Source organism: Abramis brama (assembly GCF_963993115.1).
Source record: "Abramis brama genome assembly, chromosome: 19".
Classification (NCBI taxonomy): domain Eukaryota; kingdom Metazoa; phylum Chordata; class Actinopteri; order Cypriniformes; family Leuciscidae; genus Abramis; species Abramis brama.
The window spans coordinates 13,370,983-13,387,616 of record NC_139981.1 but is presented as its reverse complement, the minus strand read 5'-3'; the positions used below and the strand labels follow the sequence as shown (position 1 = coordinate 13,387,616).

The window sequence follows — 16,634 nt, the reverse complement described above, 5'->3', positions numbered from 1 at the left end:
AACGTTCTAGTTACTATATGTGTAATATTGTATGTGGTAACTCAGAATTGTTTAAATATTGATGTAATAATTGTCGGTAGGTAAACACAATCTGTGCATTGCAGTTTTTGTTGGTTGTGGTGATTTTGTTGGTTAATTTTGAGAAAAAGAATTGACATTGTTCCAGTGTGTTTCTGATCTTTGAAATGTGTGCGCCCTCAATGAGCGAGCAGAGGGAGACCCCTAGTGGCACGTGTGACTAATGGCACCTAGTGGCAGTACTGGTGTTTGTTTTTGGAAACTCCTATATGTAAATCCGTGGTTCGTTCTCACGATGCTAGTAATGCTACTTTATGAATTCTATAAAATAGGTATAATTGAAATAAATATGGAGATAATATACATCAATAAGTAATATAATATAATGTAGTAAAATTACCATTTATGAACAGCGACTGACCGTTTTTGTGATTTAAGTACAATGTGAATATGTAATAATGATGTTTTCATTTACTGGTTAATACCCAGTGAGTCTTGTCAAGACGGGTATATGGCGCAAGTGTCTGAATTGATATGAATCAAGCACCATGATCATAAAAACATACTTTTTTTTACAGCTCTATATGGCTAGTGCCTAAAGTCAGAACACATGGCTAATTTTAAATGGCCGTCAATGAATACAGATGCTTTTCAATAGCAGTTGGTGCAGTTGCATTGACTACCAGCAGAGGCTAACAGGATTCGGCTAACTTGGTTAAAAAGAAAGAAAGGGGGAAAAAAGACTGTTACACTAGGGGCACTCTTGTGCAGTTAACCACCTAACCACCTAAGAGCTTGATGATTTGGTTCTGTGGTGTCATAACACAAAATAAGTTGAGCAGTTAACTCAAATAAGGATTCCTCATCCCCAGCCTGCATTATTTTTGATTGTCCTATGTTTTAATTACATGGATTATTTTTATTTATTTTACATTATTTTATTATTTATTTCATTATTTATTTTACTTAATTTAATGTTATGTTTTATTTTATTTATTTATTATATATATATATATATATTTTTTTTTTTTGAGCAGCATGCATCATGTGCCTTAATGAATATTCTTGTAAGTGTGGACCTTTGGGTGACAGCAAAAGGCTGCATGCACAGTGGCCTGCTCTGTCCAGAAGTGTATTTGAGCATGCAAATTTAATAAGTGTTTATTTAGCAGGGCCAGCCTGTAATTAGGTTAATGCTGCAGTTGCTCTGCACTGCTCTCCCACAGCTCCATTCTCCTCACCTGCTCAGGCGGAAAGCACCACAGACGGACCTGGCACTGCCCGCCATGCTCTGATCGTGCCCTCTTGGGCCTGCTGGACACCTCGCCCACCTGCCTCACATGATGCCAATGTCCAACCTCTAACTGACATCAACCGTCACCTGCTAATATGACAAACTGCAGCTGTTGGATATCTGAAAGAGTTTTGGGCATTAAAGTAACAGACATTTCTAATAAACATAATTTAGGATTTCATATTCAGGATCTTTCTTTCAGTCTGCTTCCCCCAAATCAATATATTGCAATCTGTCTCTTTTTCACTGTCTCTCTCCCTCACTGAATATGGCTTATTGTGTGTTATTGTGAATGTCAAGCTCCCACACACTTCCTCACACCCACTCCCTCCATGCAGCAGCTGTGTGTGGTCTGTGTCTTACTTCCTGTTCTGGCTCCTCACTCAGGGCCTTTCCCCTAAACACACACAGATACAAGATCACATGAACTTATAGTCACATGCATGCCCGCTACATCATCACAAACACATTCACGGCAACGCACCGCTGTATAAAACTGTCGACCACATTGATCTGAATGAGGTGTCTGATAGTGAATTCCCTGTGTTATGCAATAGGTTTAAAAAATCCAGCAAGTCTGAGAGTCTTGGCTCCATCCTTTAGGGCTCAGCGTCCTTCATAATAATTAACTCTCAGTGACCTTTGATACAGATGTAACCTGGCATAATCTCACTGTTATACAGTGCAAACTTTCATTCTAGTGAAACTTCTTAGCTCCTGTGGGGTCTTTATCCATAAGTCCTTGTTTGTGGTACAGATGACTTTAAAAACATTTCTTAATAATTAGATTTAAATTTATTACATTTATTCAAGTCAAGAATATTATTTAATACAGCTGAATCATATTAAATAATTGTATTAAATGTACTGAATTTTACACGGAAACAACTGTATTTTGATATTACATTATATAATAAAATTATAATAAATATTTTACAGGGAAATCAAAGCAATATTGTAACACTATTACTTCATGAAACAAAATAATAATAAAAATCGCCTGTTATTTGATGATGGATGGATGGTCCTTGCTTTGTAGAATCCCACAATGGGACAATTCCCATATAGCCTACTGCTATATGGGACACGGTACATTTGGCTCTATTAAATGTTGCTATTTTATTTCCTTTTTTTTTTTTTTGTTGGTGTTGTTGTCTGAAGTATCTATTATGGTGATTACTGTTCCTTTTGCAAGGCAATGTAGATGTTGTATGATGTAAAAATTAAATCGGTCACACTTTAAATTAGGGTCCAATTCTCACTAATAACTATAATTTTGCCTCAATACACTCCTCCTAATTACTGCTTATTAATAGTTAGTAATGTAGTTGTTAAGTTTAAGTATTGGGTAGGATTAAGTGATGTAGAATGTGGTCATGCAGAATAAGGCATTAATATGTGCTTTATAAGTATAAACAGCCAATATGCTAGCATGCTAATCAGCAACTAGTTAATGAGAACTGGACCCGAAACTAAAGTGTTACCATTAAGTCAAGGCAAATAAGGCACCAATACGGCAAATTGGGAGAATAAAATAAGTTTAGGCTACTTGATAACTCCAAGTCACTTAATCAACTTTAAATCCATCCTTATAATGTGACAGTATTAAGTATTTGTATGAGTATTGGCCTACCGTTACTTTCTGCAGACAGATGAATGTATTTACAGAAGGGCTGAATGATGAACTGTCTGTATTTAATTAGGTATAAATGTAGCTATGTAATCAATTTGTAATATCTGTAACAGGGACACTGTAAATTAAGTGTTACCATTGTATTCTTCAGAGGAGGGATGAAGATGCCGCTGTAGTGCACAATTCAAATTCCAGCCAGCGGGGGCAGTTATGGGCTGGTGTGTGTGTGTGTGTTACATAAACGTGCAACTGCTTGTGTGCCTGCTGAGCTGGGCTTGTGGTTGGCGGAGAGTAGGTGTGGCTTCTTTTCCTCCGTGGTCACAGCAGAACAAGATCATTCAGATATTTGCACAAAGCCAACCTGACAGGGAGAAGGGGGAGGAGAGGCAGAGAGAGAGAGAGAGAGAGAGAGAGAGAGAGAGAGAGAGAGAGAGAGAGAGAGAGAGAGAGAGAGAGAGAGAGAGAGAGAGAGAGAGAGAGAGAGAGAGAGAGAGAGAGCAAGGCTTCTGCAGTCTTTCTCATTCTTCTTTCTTCTCTCTCTCTCTCTCTCTACCTCTACAGAAACAAGGAAGACTGTCTACTTCATGCCCTGTGAACTGAGCAGAATCAAATTAGAACTGCAGCTGCATGGGAAATATTTCTATTTCTCATTTGTGACCCTGGACCACAAAACCAGAGTTATGAGTAATTTTTTTTAAATTGAGATTTATACATCATCTGAAAGCTGAATACATAATCTTTCCATTGATGTATGGTTTGTTAGGATAGGACAATATTTGGCCGAGATACAACTAGGCTATTTGAAAATCTGGAATCTGAGGGTAGCCTACAGAAAAATCGAAATATTGAGAAAATCGCCTTTAAAGTTGTCCATTTCTATTGGCGATGCTGCATCCATTCATAAAAATAAATGTTTTATATATTTAAGGTGGAAAATTTACAAAATATCTTCATGGAACATGATCTTTACTTAATATCCTAATGATTTTTGGCATAAAAGAAAAATCTATAATTTTGACCCATACAATGTTTTGTTGGCTATTGCCACAAATATACCCGTGCAACATAAGACTGTTTTGTGATCCAGAGTCACATTTGGTTTAAAGGGATAGTTCGCACACAAATAAATATTCAGTCATCATTTACCTCGTGGTTCCACGTGAATTTAGGAGATTGTCCAAGCTTCTCTTTTTCCAAACAGTGAAAGTGAATGAGGACTAGGGACAGCTGAGGTTAATTAAAGCTCACAGTAAAATAATTTGGATTATTTTGACCCTGACGGCCTTTCGGACAGGTGTCAACTGTCACGAAAAAGAGTTAAAAATCACCCTGGTGTTTTGGGTATTTGATGTGGAAAAAAATCACAGGGTATTTGATGTGGAAAAATGCAGGATGGGACTTTTTTTTTTGTTATCATTGATTGGATCCTGAAAAGTCAGAGGTTAAAATGGTAGAGAAATTCATGATGTCATCCAAAAAGTTGTTTCAGAGGAACGTTATTTCATGTTGACTTAATACTTTAGTATTCATTTTTTAGAACGTCTTCTAAACTATAAGAAATTGTTGTGCTCTAAATTGACAAAAAAATCATTTTTCTTCAGGTGCGTGGAGCCAAAGAGATATGGAAAACGAACAAGAAGGTAGCCAGCACACTGAATTCAGTAAAGACTACAGAAATCTATCAAAACATTTTTTTTTTTTCCTGGATTGTAAAGTGCAAAAAGTGCAAAGTGAATTAAAAACAAACGAACGTCTTCTAAAAATTAAATGTTCATTTAAATTCAACTAAAATGTTTTTACCATAAAAAACATTAAGGCACTATCTGTCAGTCATTTTGAGTGCCTAATGTCCACTGTAAAAAATTTCTAACCTCTCCAAGTCAAAATTTTCTAGTGACTGGTCACATCTAAATTTTTAAATTGGCCCAAGTGCAATTCTTGTTGCAATAGTCTGTTAACATTGGCTCAATGAGAAATAATACGTCAGACTAACTGAAAAATTTAGATGTTATCAGTCACTAGAAATTTTTGACTTGGGGATGTAATTTTTTTTTTTACAGTGTAGGTATTCAGATATATCTTTAAATGACTGAAGTTAACGAAACTGCAAACACTGCAGCTCCTTTCTAGTGATTCATTGCATTGAGTTGCAGTAAGGAAACATACATTCTTTTTTTCTTTGGTTTGACCCATTTCTTCCCGTGGATGAAAGTGGGCCATCAAAGAACATCGAAGGGAAAGGACGGATACCAACCACAGCAAATTAGTCAGCTTTACGACACAGGCCCCATATAGCGCTTACTGGAAACAATACAGTATGAGAAGGCAAATATTTCAACCGCTATCTGCACGTGAAACACGAAACTTGTTACGCTCGACTATAGAGGGATGTAAAGCGAAAACAAGCCCTGACTGACAGTGCAGGATTATGGCCGTTTCCAGAGCATCCTGAACAGCGTAACTGAAAGACTTGTTTTAGATAAAGAAAAACAAATAGTAGCCTAAAGGTGAGATGGTCAGCTTGAGTGATACAGATTACACATTGACTCACCACTCTCATAAAAAGCAACATGATCCACAGGGGGGGAAACATTCTCGCTGGCCTGAGATCAGTTCAGCTATGTTTTGAGCTGGCCATCCCCCTACAGTTCACACAGACACTGCCACGTGCTAAAACTGTCTTTGCTACACAGCTGTGTGGCCCCAATACTGGAAATAGATTCCTGCTACCAGGCCATGAGTCATAGGTGCAAAATGGAGGCAACTGTTGATGCAGAGAAATGTCCGCCGTTTCATACAAAGCAGAGTGACTCAGAAATTATATACCTTAACCTGTTCAATTGTCTATGTACTCACTACAATCTTTAAACATAGTAACATGCTTGATTCTAAAGGAAAATGAAGAAAACAAACACAGAATGTCATTTTTATCCGTTTATTGTATGATATAAAACTAGAAAAGTAAGACTGTTTCAAATTCATAGACACATGTCCATATTTCATATATATTCTACAGTCCACACCTTGATGTAAATACAGTGATCATCAGTTGATGGGTTATTTTTCTCAAAATGAATGTGTCTGTAATATTGCATAGAAAAAGGCACAGCTCAAAGGCCTGAAGATACGGCCTTTCTTAATGAGCAGAGAAAGGGTTTAGACCCTCCACCACATTTTGTCTCTCTATTTCTCTCTCTCTCTCTCACACACACACACACGCACACACACACACACACACACACACACACACACACACACACACACACACACACACACACACACACACGAATAATCCCAGTGGTCACTATCCTGAAACCACTTTAAACTTCCCCGAATATATGGCCTGAACCATGGGACAGTGAGATACCGTTAAAAAACAACAACCAATACCATCAGAAATCATGCTGCCTTTCTTCTTTACATTTGGCATTGAGGGTTATCAAAAAGATTTTCCCAGATATAGGCTTTGGAAGATTGAAATTCTGAAGTTTGTAGAGAATAAAGTATTGCTTCACAAACCTTTCCCTTGCACGCAATCTGAAATACATAAAACATTAAATACTTATAATTAAATAGCGACAGGGAGTGTTTGACTAGATGACTAGCACAAACACCACACCAAATTATAATACAAGAAACTAAACAGACAAAAATAATGCATTATTAAAACAAGATAAAAAAAAAAAAAAAAATGGCTTCCACCCCAATTAATAAGCAGTGATACATTCCCATAAGCATAATACATTCCTATCTCATATTCTGTACAAATTACAATCTGGATGTTAGCATAAAATAAAAAATAAATATATTTACACAGGAAACAAAAAAATAAATAACTTAAAACAAACACTCCAAATCTAAAAATCCTATAAGAAATTGTAATCAGTTTTGATTCCATAGTTTTGTCCGCTCTGCTCTCATTCACTCATGCTTTTTAATTCTCAGACAATCTCTCTCTTGAACTCTGGGTAACAAATCCAAATCGTCACCTCTAGCTTAGGTCTCTGTGACAGGAAGTTCAAATCTCAGATTATTAATGGTCACACTTATTTGTTGAATAATATACTTATTAAAAATACACATTTGACAAGTTTTCTTCCCTCACTGACATTGCACTTTCCAGGAAGGCATATAATGCACAGTTTTTGTCGGTATGTAAATCTATCATTAATGATAGCTTGTTTAGTGCGACAAACAGCTATGTGAAACTTATACAGGCGATATGATAAATGGTCCCTTTCCTTTTATGTCAGGTGCACATAAAATAATCCTTCCAACCAATCTGATTTCGGCGATTTAAAGCAAGTGTTTTCAGCAAATATACTGTGCTGTCTTTTGCACATACATGCATAATACTCTCCTGCCAAACTTGTGCATACTTAAACTCCCCCAAATAAACTTCACTTAAATGTAATGTGACCATTCATACTGGCCAAACGACACTAAAACCCAACAGGGCAACAGAGAGAGAGAGAGAGTCTGACTGGAACATGAACAGATACCATAAAAAAAAATAATAAAAAAAATCAAACAAACAATGGTATAAATAAGATAAAATAAGACCAAACCATACACAAATCATCTGACATCTGTACAATTATGAGCTATAATCCTGCATGCATTAGTATGTTAACAGAAATGTACCGTTGTACTGGTGAGAGATGTATATGAAGGAAATGTTTGGCAAAAAGATTATGAAAATGGAAATAGTTGAAAATGAACTGAATAGCAACCATAAACTTACATGTGCGGTACAGTTTTTTTCCCCATTTTGCACGAAGAGACATGCATTGACCCTCTTGCTGTGCATTAGTGTAGCATTAAAACTGAACCAGCCACTGAGTTTGAGTGATGATATAAAGCCAAACCAAAGGCCAAAATAGGGAAGTTACGGCAATGCCTTGACTCAGATAAAAAGGAAATGCCTGAGAGAAGTTGACAGTTTGCTTATTACTGATCAGAAGGCATTGATTGCATCCATTATTTGTAGCATAAAGGGGTTTAGCGTTTAGCGTTGGCTAATCAAAGAAATGTATCTGTAAAACAATACATTGCCAGCTGAGACGTAAACACATGGAATCTGAGCCGTTATGGCAGATCACAAGAAATTTGGTTGGTTGACTGTAAATATCTGACCACTACACACATGAATAAATAATACCCGGTAAAGCATGTTCCATAAATGAGTACATTTCATAAATTTCACTGAAGGAGGTTTCAAGGGGTAGTTCACTTAAAATGAAAATCTTATCTTCATTTACTCAACTTCACTTCACTCCAAACGTGCACTACTTTATTTATTCTGTGAAACATAAAAAGATATTTTAAAGAAAAGTCAGTGGGGTGCAAATCAACATTGGATGCCATCGACATTCATTATAAGGACAGCAAATATTTTTTAAAATACATTTTTTTTATGTTCCACAGAAGAAAGAAACTCAGACAGGTTTGAAAGGACATGAGGGTGAGTACATGGTGAACTATCCCTTAATGAACATTAAAATGGAAACAGACCCAAAAAAATATATGAATAAATGACCACATATTAACAGACTATTTTGAATACTACTAAAAAGCAATAAAACAGCTCTGGATAGAAAAACATACAAACAAAATAACCAAGTTCCTCTTTTAAAATCTTTGTGCTTTGTGAAAATGAAAGAAAAATATGAAAATAGGGCTGCCGTTGCACATTCTTGCACCTGTATGCTGAGAAGGGGAAAGAAAGATGCTACTTCTCTGATAATCCATCTTGTTCGATTAGAAATTATGAGAAAAATGAGACAAGACAAACAAACAGTAATTTACCAAGTGGTCATAAATGAAGGCACTCGGATCTGCCAGAGGCCAAAGTGTGTTCCATAAAATTTCTTCATGTTCATTTTTGGGACAGGCAAGCACAGTGCATGCACAGTGTTGAGAAGTAGTACTGGGCAACATCTCCATTAAAATGGACAATTTCCTTTGTCTTTAAAAACAAAACGAACACAAAACTGTAAAAAAAAAAAAAAAACTCCAAACACTCACTAAGTGATTCTTTAGTTTCTTTCTCAGTTTCTATTTAAAAACTCTTTGATTGGTTTTGCATTTTCTTCCCCAGTTCCCTTCCAAACCCGGTCATGATCCTACAAGCACCTCCATTATATGGTCCAGTTCAGTGAGGTCCATTTTGAAAGGTTGGTTTGAGCTGACAGCAGGAGCGGAACCGCTGTAGGGCGAAAGAGTCTTGAGGAGCTCGTCCGCCGTCACCATGGGCGCCAGTTTCGATGGAGCCGCACCTGAGGATGAAGTGCAGGGGTCGAAGTCGTACATGGAGGTGTCAATGTCTGCAAAGAGAATGTCGTCCAGGGCAAGGTCTGTCAGAAAGCCTGAGGACGAGGCGGAAGGTGAGGTGCTCATGTCCAGGCTGTTAGGAGGAAGAGTCTCTGGTGCGTTGGGGGCCGCTGAGCTTTCCTCAGGCAGCGGGACCAGCCCTCCAAGCTTTGGGCTGCAAGGCTTACTGCAGTCTTTGGAGTCCAAGGCCCCAGAGTTTAAGCTGGGGGGAAACAGCGGCATTTGGAGGGTCAATGTAAGGGACGAGAGGGAAGTAGCACCGGGCACAGATGTAGCTGTAGGTAAGGGCGAAGGACAGAGCTCCTCAATCTCATCCAGGGCAGAAGAAAAACTGTCTCTGGTCACAGGTGAAGGGAGTCTGGGCAAGGTTGGTGGAGGAGGAGGAGGAGGAGGAGGAGCAAGCGGAGAGGGCGATGAGGGCGATGTGCAAAGCGTGACACTGTCCTCCTCTAAAAGCGAAGCTGGGGTAAGACAGGCCTCCAGAGGTGCTTGGTTTGACAGCCCTGACGAAGGCGATGTAAGGACTGGAGCGGAAAGTGCTGGGGACTGGGACAGTGGCGGTGCCACCATGGACAACACGCTGAAGGCAGGCTGTGCCTCACGGAAACCCTCGTCCACAGGGTCGTCGGGTGGAGGGGAAGGAGGAAAGAAGAGTGGCCGCAGGTTGCCCTCCTGTTTCAGCTCGTCCTGGATGCGCCTCAGCATGTTGTTGATGAGCACGCGCTTTTCCAAGCTGGGCTCGGTGAGCGCCCGGTGGTTGTACAGCTTCATCAGAGACATGTTGAAGATGGTCTGCCTCTGCAGTGTGTAGGAGACCTTTGAGAGCCCGTCGGCCATCGTTCCGGGCCCTGCCGCCAACGCTTTGCCTTCCAGCCCCTCTTCATCCTCATCTAGTTTCCGCTTTGCCCCTTTACCCAACATATATCTGCTAAGAGTAAAGAGAGAGAGAGGGAGAGAGAGAGATAGAGTGTGTTAGCCACATAACCACTCATTACGTTCATGACTCATTGCTGTTTACCTCTCTTACGACTCGACACTGGTTCCATATAAATCTCTTGATCTACAGAAAAATATCTAATGTCAAACATAAACATTTCAAGAAACTGAGATGTTAAAGGTGTAAGTGTATAATTCTATGTTAAAATACTTTCTCCAAGCTAGTTGAACATGTAGAGCAGAGTCACAGGAAGTAGGGCTGCTGGGGGTGCTGTGCTGTCATATTTACAAGTGGGAAACTCTGAATTCTGGATGATACATTACTAGTTTTCAAGTAATGATGTTAGAAGGGGCGTGTTGATTTGAAACACTGACCTACTACAATATATTATAGACAATATATCTTTTTATAGAGATCAGTGAGAGGAAAGCAAGTCAAATCAAAAACTTTCACCATTTGCTTTAAGTAACAAAAACATTGATACCATTTATAAAATAAGAGATAAAAAAATCCTCATTGTGAATTCAGATGTAGTTATTTGGGTTTACTGTTCACAATATAATTATTTTGTTTTTTTTCAGGCTACTTCCCTGTTATGTTTCCTACATGAATATGTAACATGGCACAAACAAACTCCTGAATTTGAGGTATGAGTTTACCAGGTGCACTTGAAGGGTATAAAAGTATAAACACTGCGACACTATCAAAACATTGGTGTTTGTTTGAGAATTCCAACCAGTTTTACATAGCAACACTGGCTTAACCAATGGTGTGAGTTCGGGGGCGAGGCTGTCTTTTTGTATGACCAATGGCAGGAAGGGGGAGTGTTTGGGAAACCTGTTGGGTGTTGTTAGTTCACAGAAACTGCACTTTTTTGGCTTTTCTTTCTTTTTTGAAAGCATAGTGAGGAAAGGCACAGGAAAGTACAAGCAGACTAAGAGGGAATAGGACTGGGATATCTCTCGAACCTGGGTCAACATCTTGATAATTCACAAAAACACCAACTTTTTGTTTAGAGATAATCAAAAAACACTTTCGATAAAGGTAATGTAGTGTTTTAACTACAAAATGTACATATTTTTAATAATATAGCCAATAGATGAATAACAAATACAAGAAATTGTTTTGATTAACAGATTCGTGGCTTGAAGCTTGGTTGCTATGACATTGGCTTGCAAGCTGTTGTCATATTAGCATTCGGTGATGTTGCAGAGAGTTGAGAGAGGTGAGAGTCAGTACAGTCTCTGTGCATCCATCGCAGAGAGCCCATAATGCCTCACGTTACAACTGTGCCAAACAGATAAGGTAACAATATGGGTACACACTCCGATGTACACACAGTGTTTAGCAATCACAGCATCTCCAATAGGACATTAGCAACACAAGAATTCAAACTTTTAGGGGAAAGATGTGGTGCTAGAAATAAATGTAAGCCATGAGTTGCTACCACAGGAGCATTTACAGGAATACAGTTCTGACTACTCCTTCCTGAGCCGTGCTGCAAATGTGTGTCAGACTTTCAGTAAGTACTCACGGTAAGAATGTGTCAGACGAGTGCAAAGCCCTGATCACTCCCTGCTTAAATACATGCTGGCTGCAGGAAGACAAGATCCAGCTGAGTGTTTGGTGGAAAAGGGGGACGGAGAGAAGGAGCGAGTGTGTGACCTACGCTGAGCTTTGAATGTAGGCAGTAGTGTTCTCAGATGCTGTAGCTCTATGTTCATGATATGAGAGATTTAAAACAGATCACATGGGCCACCGTAATATTACAGTGCACTGATTCACCATTGCTCTGCTTAAGGAGAGACTAGGGGAAAAAGGGTCTGGGGGTTGGGGGTGTGGAGACACAGATGGTCCAAACAACTTAACGTTGTACACTGGAACGTTTCACCATGCTTACAACTTGACGTGACTCACATGTGTGTGGGAGCTATTTTAGAGAAACACCCTTTAATGAAAGGTTTTTGTCATGTGTAGAATTAAATTAAAACTTAATTTACTCATTTGGTAGCCGTTGTTATCCAAAGCTATTTTCACTGTATTCAAATTATACCATACATTTGATCAGTATGTGTGTTCCCTGGGAACTGAACCCATGACCTTGACATTTGGAGCACCATGCTCTTCTAGTTGAGCTACATTAATTGTGCTGCATGTTATTATTATTATTTGACTGTATAAAGCACAAAAATACCATAATATGTTTGCAGAGATTTAGAAAACATGCTAAGTCCACATCCTTGTTTCTCCGAAAAACAATGCTACAGCCAGATATTCTACTTTGAAATGTGCATTCCATGTCGGAATGTCCGTTTTTGTTTTGATCTCTGTGTGATCCCGCCCACTGCTAATTTACCCAATAGTATTTCGACACTCTGGGTAGCCATTTGGCAGAAAACACAGCGTATTGTAGCCACGGAAGCCAACAAACAAACTAGGTCAGAGATTGTAGATTTTAGCCAACCTAAAAGCCTTGGCATCCATCTAAAAAGCTCTATGTCCAAGGCATAAAAAAGGCGGATAAATTAAGGCCCTGTCCCAAATGGCACCCTTTGGTCTAACACTTACGGTCTTCCTACGAGTCCGCACTATTGTGACGTAACGGCACTTTGACTGTCGGGAAGTCAGATGTCTGCTGCGGAGCTCGCATCAGTGCAGGGTCGGCAAAAGTGTGCATCGAGGGCGCATATCGACCGCAAAGGGGGCGCTCGCAAGCACCCTTCTGAAACCTAAATTGACAAATGGGACACCCTACGGTCTCATGGACTTAACTAACACGTGCACGCAGCAGCCATATTAAGCCCACAAAACCTAAAGTGCATATGAAGTGTGCCATTTGGGACAGAACCTAACTTACAGTGTACGGCTTGTCGACTGCATTGTCAATTGCACTCGTTCCTGTTGCTTGCCCTCAATCTGGCAACCAGCTTGAGCATGGAGTCTGAGGAGGAGAAGGCAGGAGAAACAACCCTCTCCAATATTTGGAATTTGGACTGCAGTACCCATTTCAACCACTAGCTGTCAATATTACATACTGCACCTTTCATAGATTTCATTCATTCTTTGAGACTCTGTATGATTAAAATAGCATTTGCCACCCAATTTTAATTCTTTCTTTACTGCAACATACACTACCGTTCAAAAGTTTGGGGTCGGCAAGATTATTTTTAATTATTACACGACTCTTGTGGAATACTTGATTCTGATTGGTCAATAGCGCCATCCAGCGGTATGTTATTCCCAGATAACAACCGCTCAAAACAGATAACGCAGGCTCATCCGGGTTACTGAAGTCAGCAATGCTATACGCCTGCTAGGAACGGTTTTTCTTTGTGGAAGTTTTGCATTTGGTGAGCTAATAAAATATTAAAACTCAGTCGAATCAATATTTTGTGTAGTTATTTAACTATGCCATCCAGTATCGTGCACTCGCTCTCTCTTGTTTCATACAAACGAAGCTGTTGCCATTTTGTGACCATTGTTTACACTGTTGGATTATGAGATACAAACAGGTACGATTTTAAAACAGTTTAATTTGAAATCAATATATCATATCCATAATTATTTATGTGGCGAAATGCTGTTTAATAAGTGATATGAATGACTGTATAGGCTACCATATCTCTTAAATGTCCGTTTAGTTTGAACTTGCCGCGCTGCAACTGCTCTCTCCGCGAAAGCTTTGCGTTTAAAGACCTAATAAAATATTTCAACTGAGATCAATATTTTGTGTCTAATTATTTGCTTATGTGGCAAGTAGCCGTGTAATAAGTGGGATAATGTACATCCAGCTGGTGGTTCTCTCAAAATAACCCCCTTCAGGCTGATCAAGACCCCTCCGTTTCGTGTCGGGGTTATTTTGAGAGAACCACCGGCTGGATGTACATTATCCCTTACTTATTTCACTTTTTAAAGAAAGACTCCTCTCAGAGGAGAAATGCTCACCAGGCTTTTATTTTGTCAAAAATATAGTAAAAGTAGTAATATTGTGAAATATTATAGCAATTTAAAATAACTGATTTGTATTTTAATATATTTTAAAATGTAATTTATTCCTGTGATGGAAAAGCTGAATATTCAGCAGCCATTACTCTAGTGTTGCATGATCTTTCAGAAATCATTCTAATATAATATAATATAATATAATATAATATAATATAATATAATATAATATAATATAATATAATATAATATAATAATTTGGTGCTTTGAATAATAGAAAGTTCAAAAGAACAGCATTTACTGTTATCACTTTTGATCAATTAAATGCCAAAAAAAGCACAAAAAAAATAAAAAAAATAATAATAATAATAATAAAAAATATATATATATAATATATAGCCTATATATATATATATATATATATATATATATATATATATATATATATATATATATATATATATATATATATATATATATATATATATATATATATTCATAAAAAAAAAAAAAAAAAAAGAATTCTTACTGACCCCATAGTGTATGTTCCACTGAAATAGGAATTCCTTCAAGGAAAAAAGAAGGATGGCACTTGACTAAGATAGCAAACCACATGAGGCAATCCGTCTAAATTAAAACAGCTACTGATATGATTAAAGTCTTTACCTCATGTGTGTAAAGGATTTTAAACATTTGCTTAAAACTACAATTAACTTATTGTGTGTCTGTACCTAAAGACAGTACAACCATTAAATATGGTCTAACCTGACTGTGGGCAGTAAGAGGACTTGGTGATGTCAGCAAAAAAAGAAAGTAGTTTCAGAAGCAAAGCAAGTTATTAAATTTTCATAAACGATTATTAAGACCAATAATTTTTTCCTTTGGAGTAAAAAGTGCCAATGAATCACTCACAAAAAGACCATGAACATGTATTAAGTAAAAAGAGTCCATTTTGATTTCAAATCGACTTTAAGGTCAGAATGAGGGTTATTTATCGAGCAAAACATGAGTCATTTAAAACAATAGATCAGTCTTCTCTCTAGCCCACAATGAAAGCACAGAGATGGCAGCAAGGAGAGAGTGAGTGAGAGAGACAGAAAGAGAAGGAAGCCCGTTCCTGAGGCCTCCCCTCATTAGCATAAAGTGAAGCCCGGTAGCAGTAGGCAGCATTGCAGTGGGCTTGAACCTAATACAGGCTGACAGCCTCACGCACCCTAGCCCTGCCTTCACACACACACACACACACACACACAGCGCAGGCGCAGATCTGTCAGGCAGCTCCACTCACTCAGGAAGTGCAAGTGGCTGGGCCTGTTGCCTTGCTGCCTGTTACCATGACAAACACAGTCAGCTGGGAATCCACCCAAAGACTTGACAAAGAGAGTGAGAGAAAGAGAGAGAGAGTTTGGGGGAGAAGAGGGGCTGAGTAAAGTTAAAGAAAGAAATGTTTCTCTTCCTTGACTGCGCTGCTTCTGAGGAGATGAATCTAAAACAGTATACGACTAGCTGGAGAGAAAAACGGGTTACGTCTGATGGATGTACATTCCAGAGCATGCTGTTTACATGCAGAGTATGCAAATAATTCATGAGATGTAGGGTTTATGAACAAGTAACCAAGATGTACAGTCATATGCAATTTGGTTCAGTAACATTTAGGGGGAATTTTTCAATTTAAAAGATATTTAGAGAGATATTTAAATCAATAAGCCATGAGATAAAATAAGTCTGAAATGGGAAGAATAATCCCCAAAAATAAATAAATAAAATAGTGACAGATACGAAAACACAAATTAGTCATTTAGTTAAACTTCTAAACACCTCCTCTGCTACAGTAAAGGATCAGCTATTAAAAATAAAATTGTAACGTGACGTCTATAACGATCGTTCAGACTGAAAGACTATTTTTTCAGACTAGGAAAAACAATTTCAGGCTATTTTTGAGAGGTTTTTTGGTAGATGAGTAAAAGATAAAGGGTATAAGAATGACTCAAGTGATAAAAATAGCATTTTACACTATGCAGCTAAAAAGTCACTACAAATTTGTGTTTAGATCTAGGAGTGATTCGGAGAGGCAGACACAAACATGACAGTCAAAATAGTCAAAAATCAGTACCACAGAAGTATTTAGTCATTCACTTTGGATATAAACTTACCCAGACTGGCCCCAGAACTGTATGCCATTGTCTGAAGCTTCAAGAAAGTCTCAAGCAAATAAAGTTTCCCACAGTAATCCACACAGAGGAATGCCACGGCAGCTGAACGCGTCCTTGTGACTCACGCTGAGGAGTGGATACGACTGTCTGCAACGCTCAAATGCCACTGCCGCCCCACCCAACGCATTCCTTCTGATTTTGCCTCTGTCTGCTTCTGCTTCCTCCATCCTTTTACTTTCATCTTCAGTGTGAAAAGTCAAAGTGTGTATCATTCTGCTCCCTAGTTCAGAAGTACACTGGCCAGGGAGTTTCTAGGCCTGTTCT

At 38.4% G+C, this 16,634-nt stretch overlaps 1 protein-coding gene across 4 annotated transcripts in view; it reads right to left on the bottom strand.

Moving 5' to 3' along the window:
- Positions 1-5,864: 5,864 nt before the first annotated feature.
- sertad2b (SERTA domain containing 2b) overlaps positions 5,865-16,634 on the bottom strand; it is a 41,322-nt gene continuing 30,552 nt past the window's right edge. For 2 of the 4 annotated variants that reach the window (XM_084092436.1, XM_084092434.1), the window contains exon 2: positions 5,865-10,206. In XM_084092436.1, the coding sequence (XP_083948562.1) occupies positions 9,063-10,199 (1,137 nt within the window). In that variant the 5' untranslated portion in view covers positions 10,200-10,206 and the 3' untranslated portion in view covers positions 5,865-9,062. The remainder of the gene's footprint in view (positions 10,207-16,634) is intronic. The other 2 variants (XM_084092435.1, XM_084092433.1) reach the window with 1 other exon arrangement.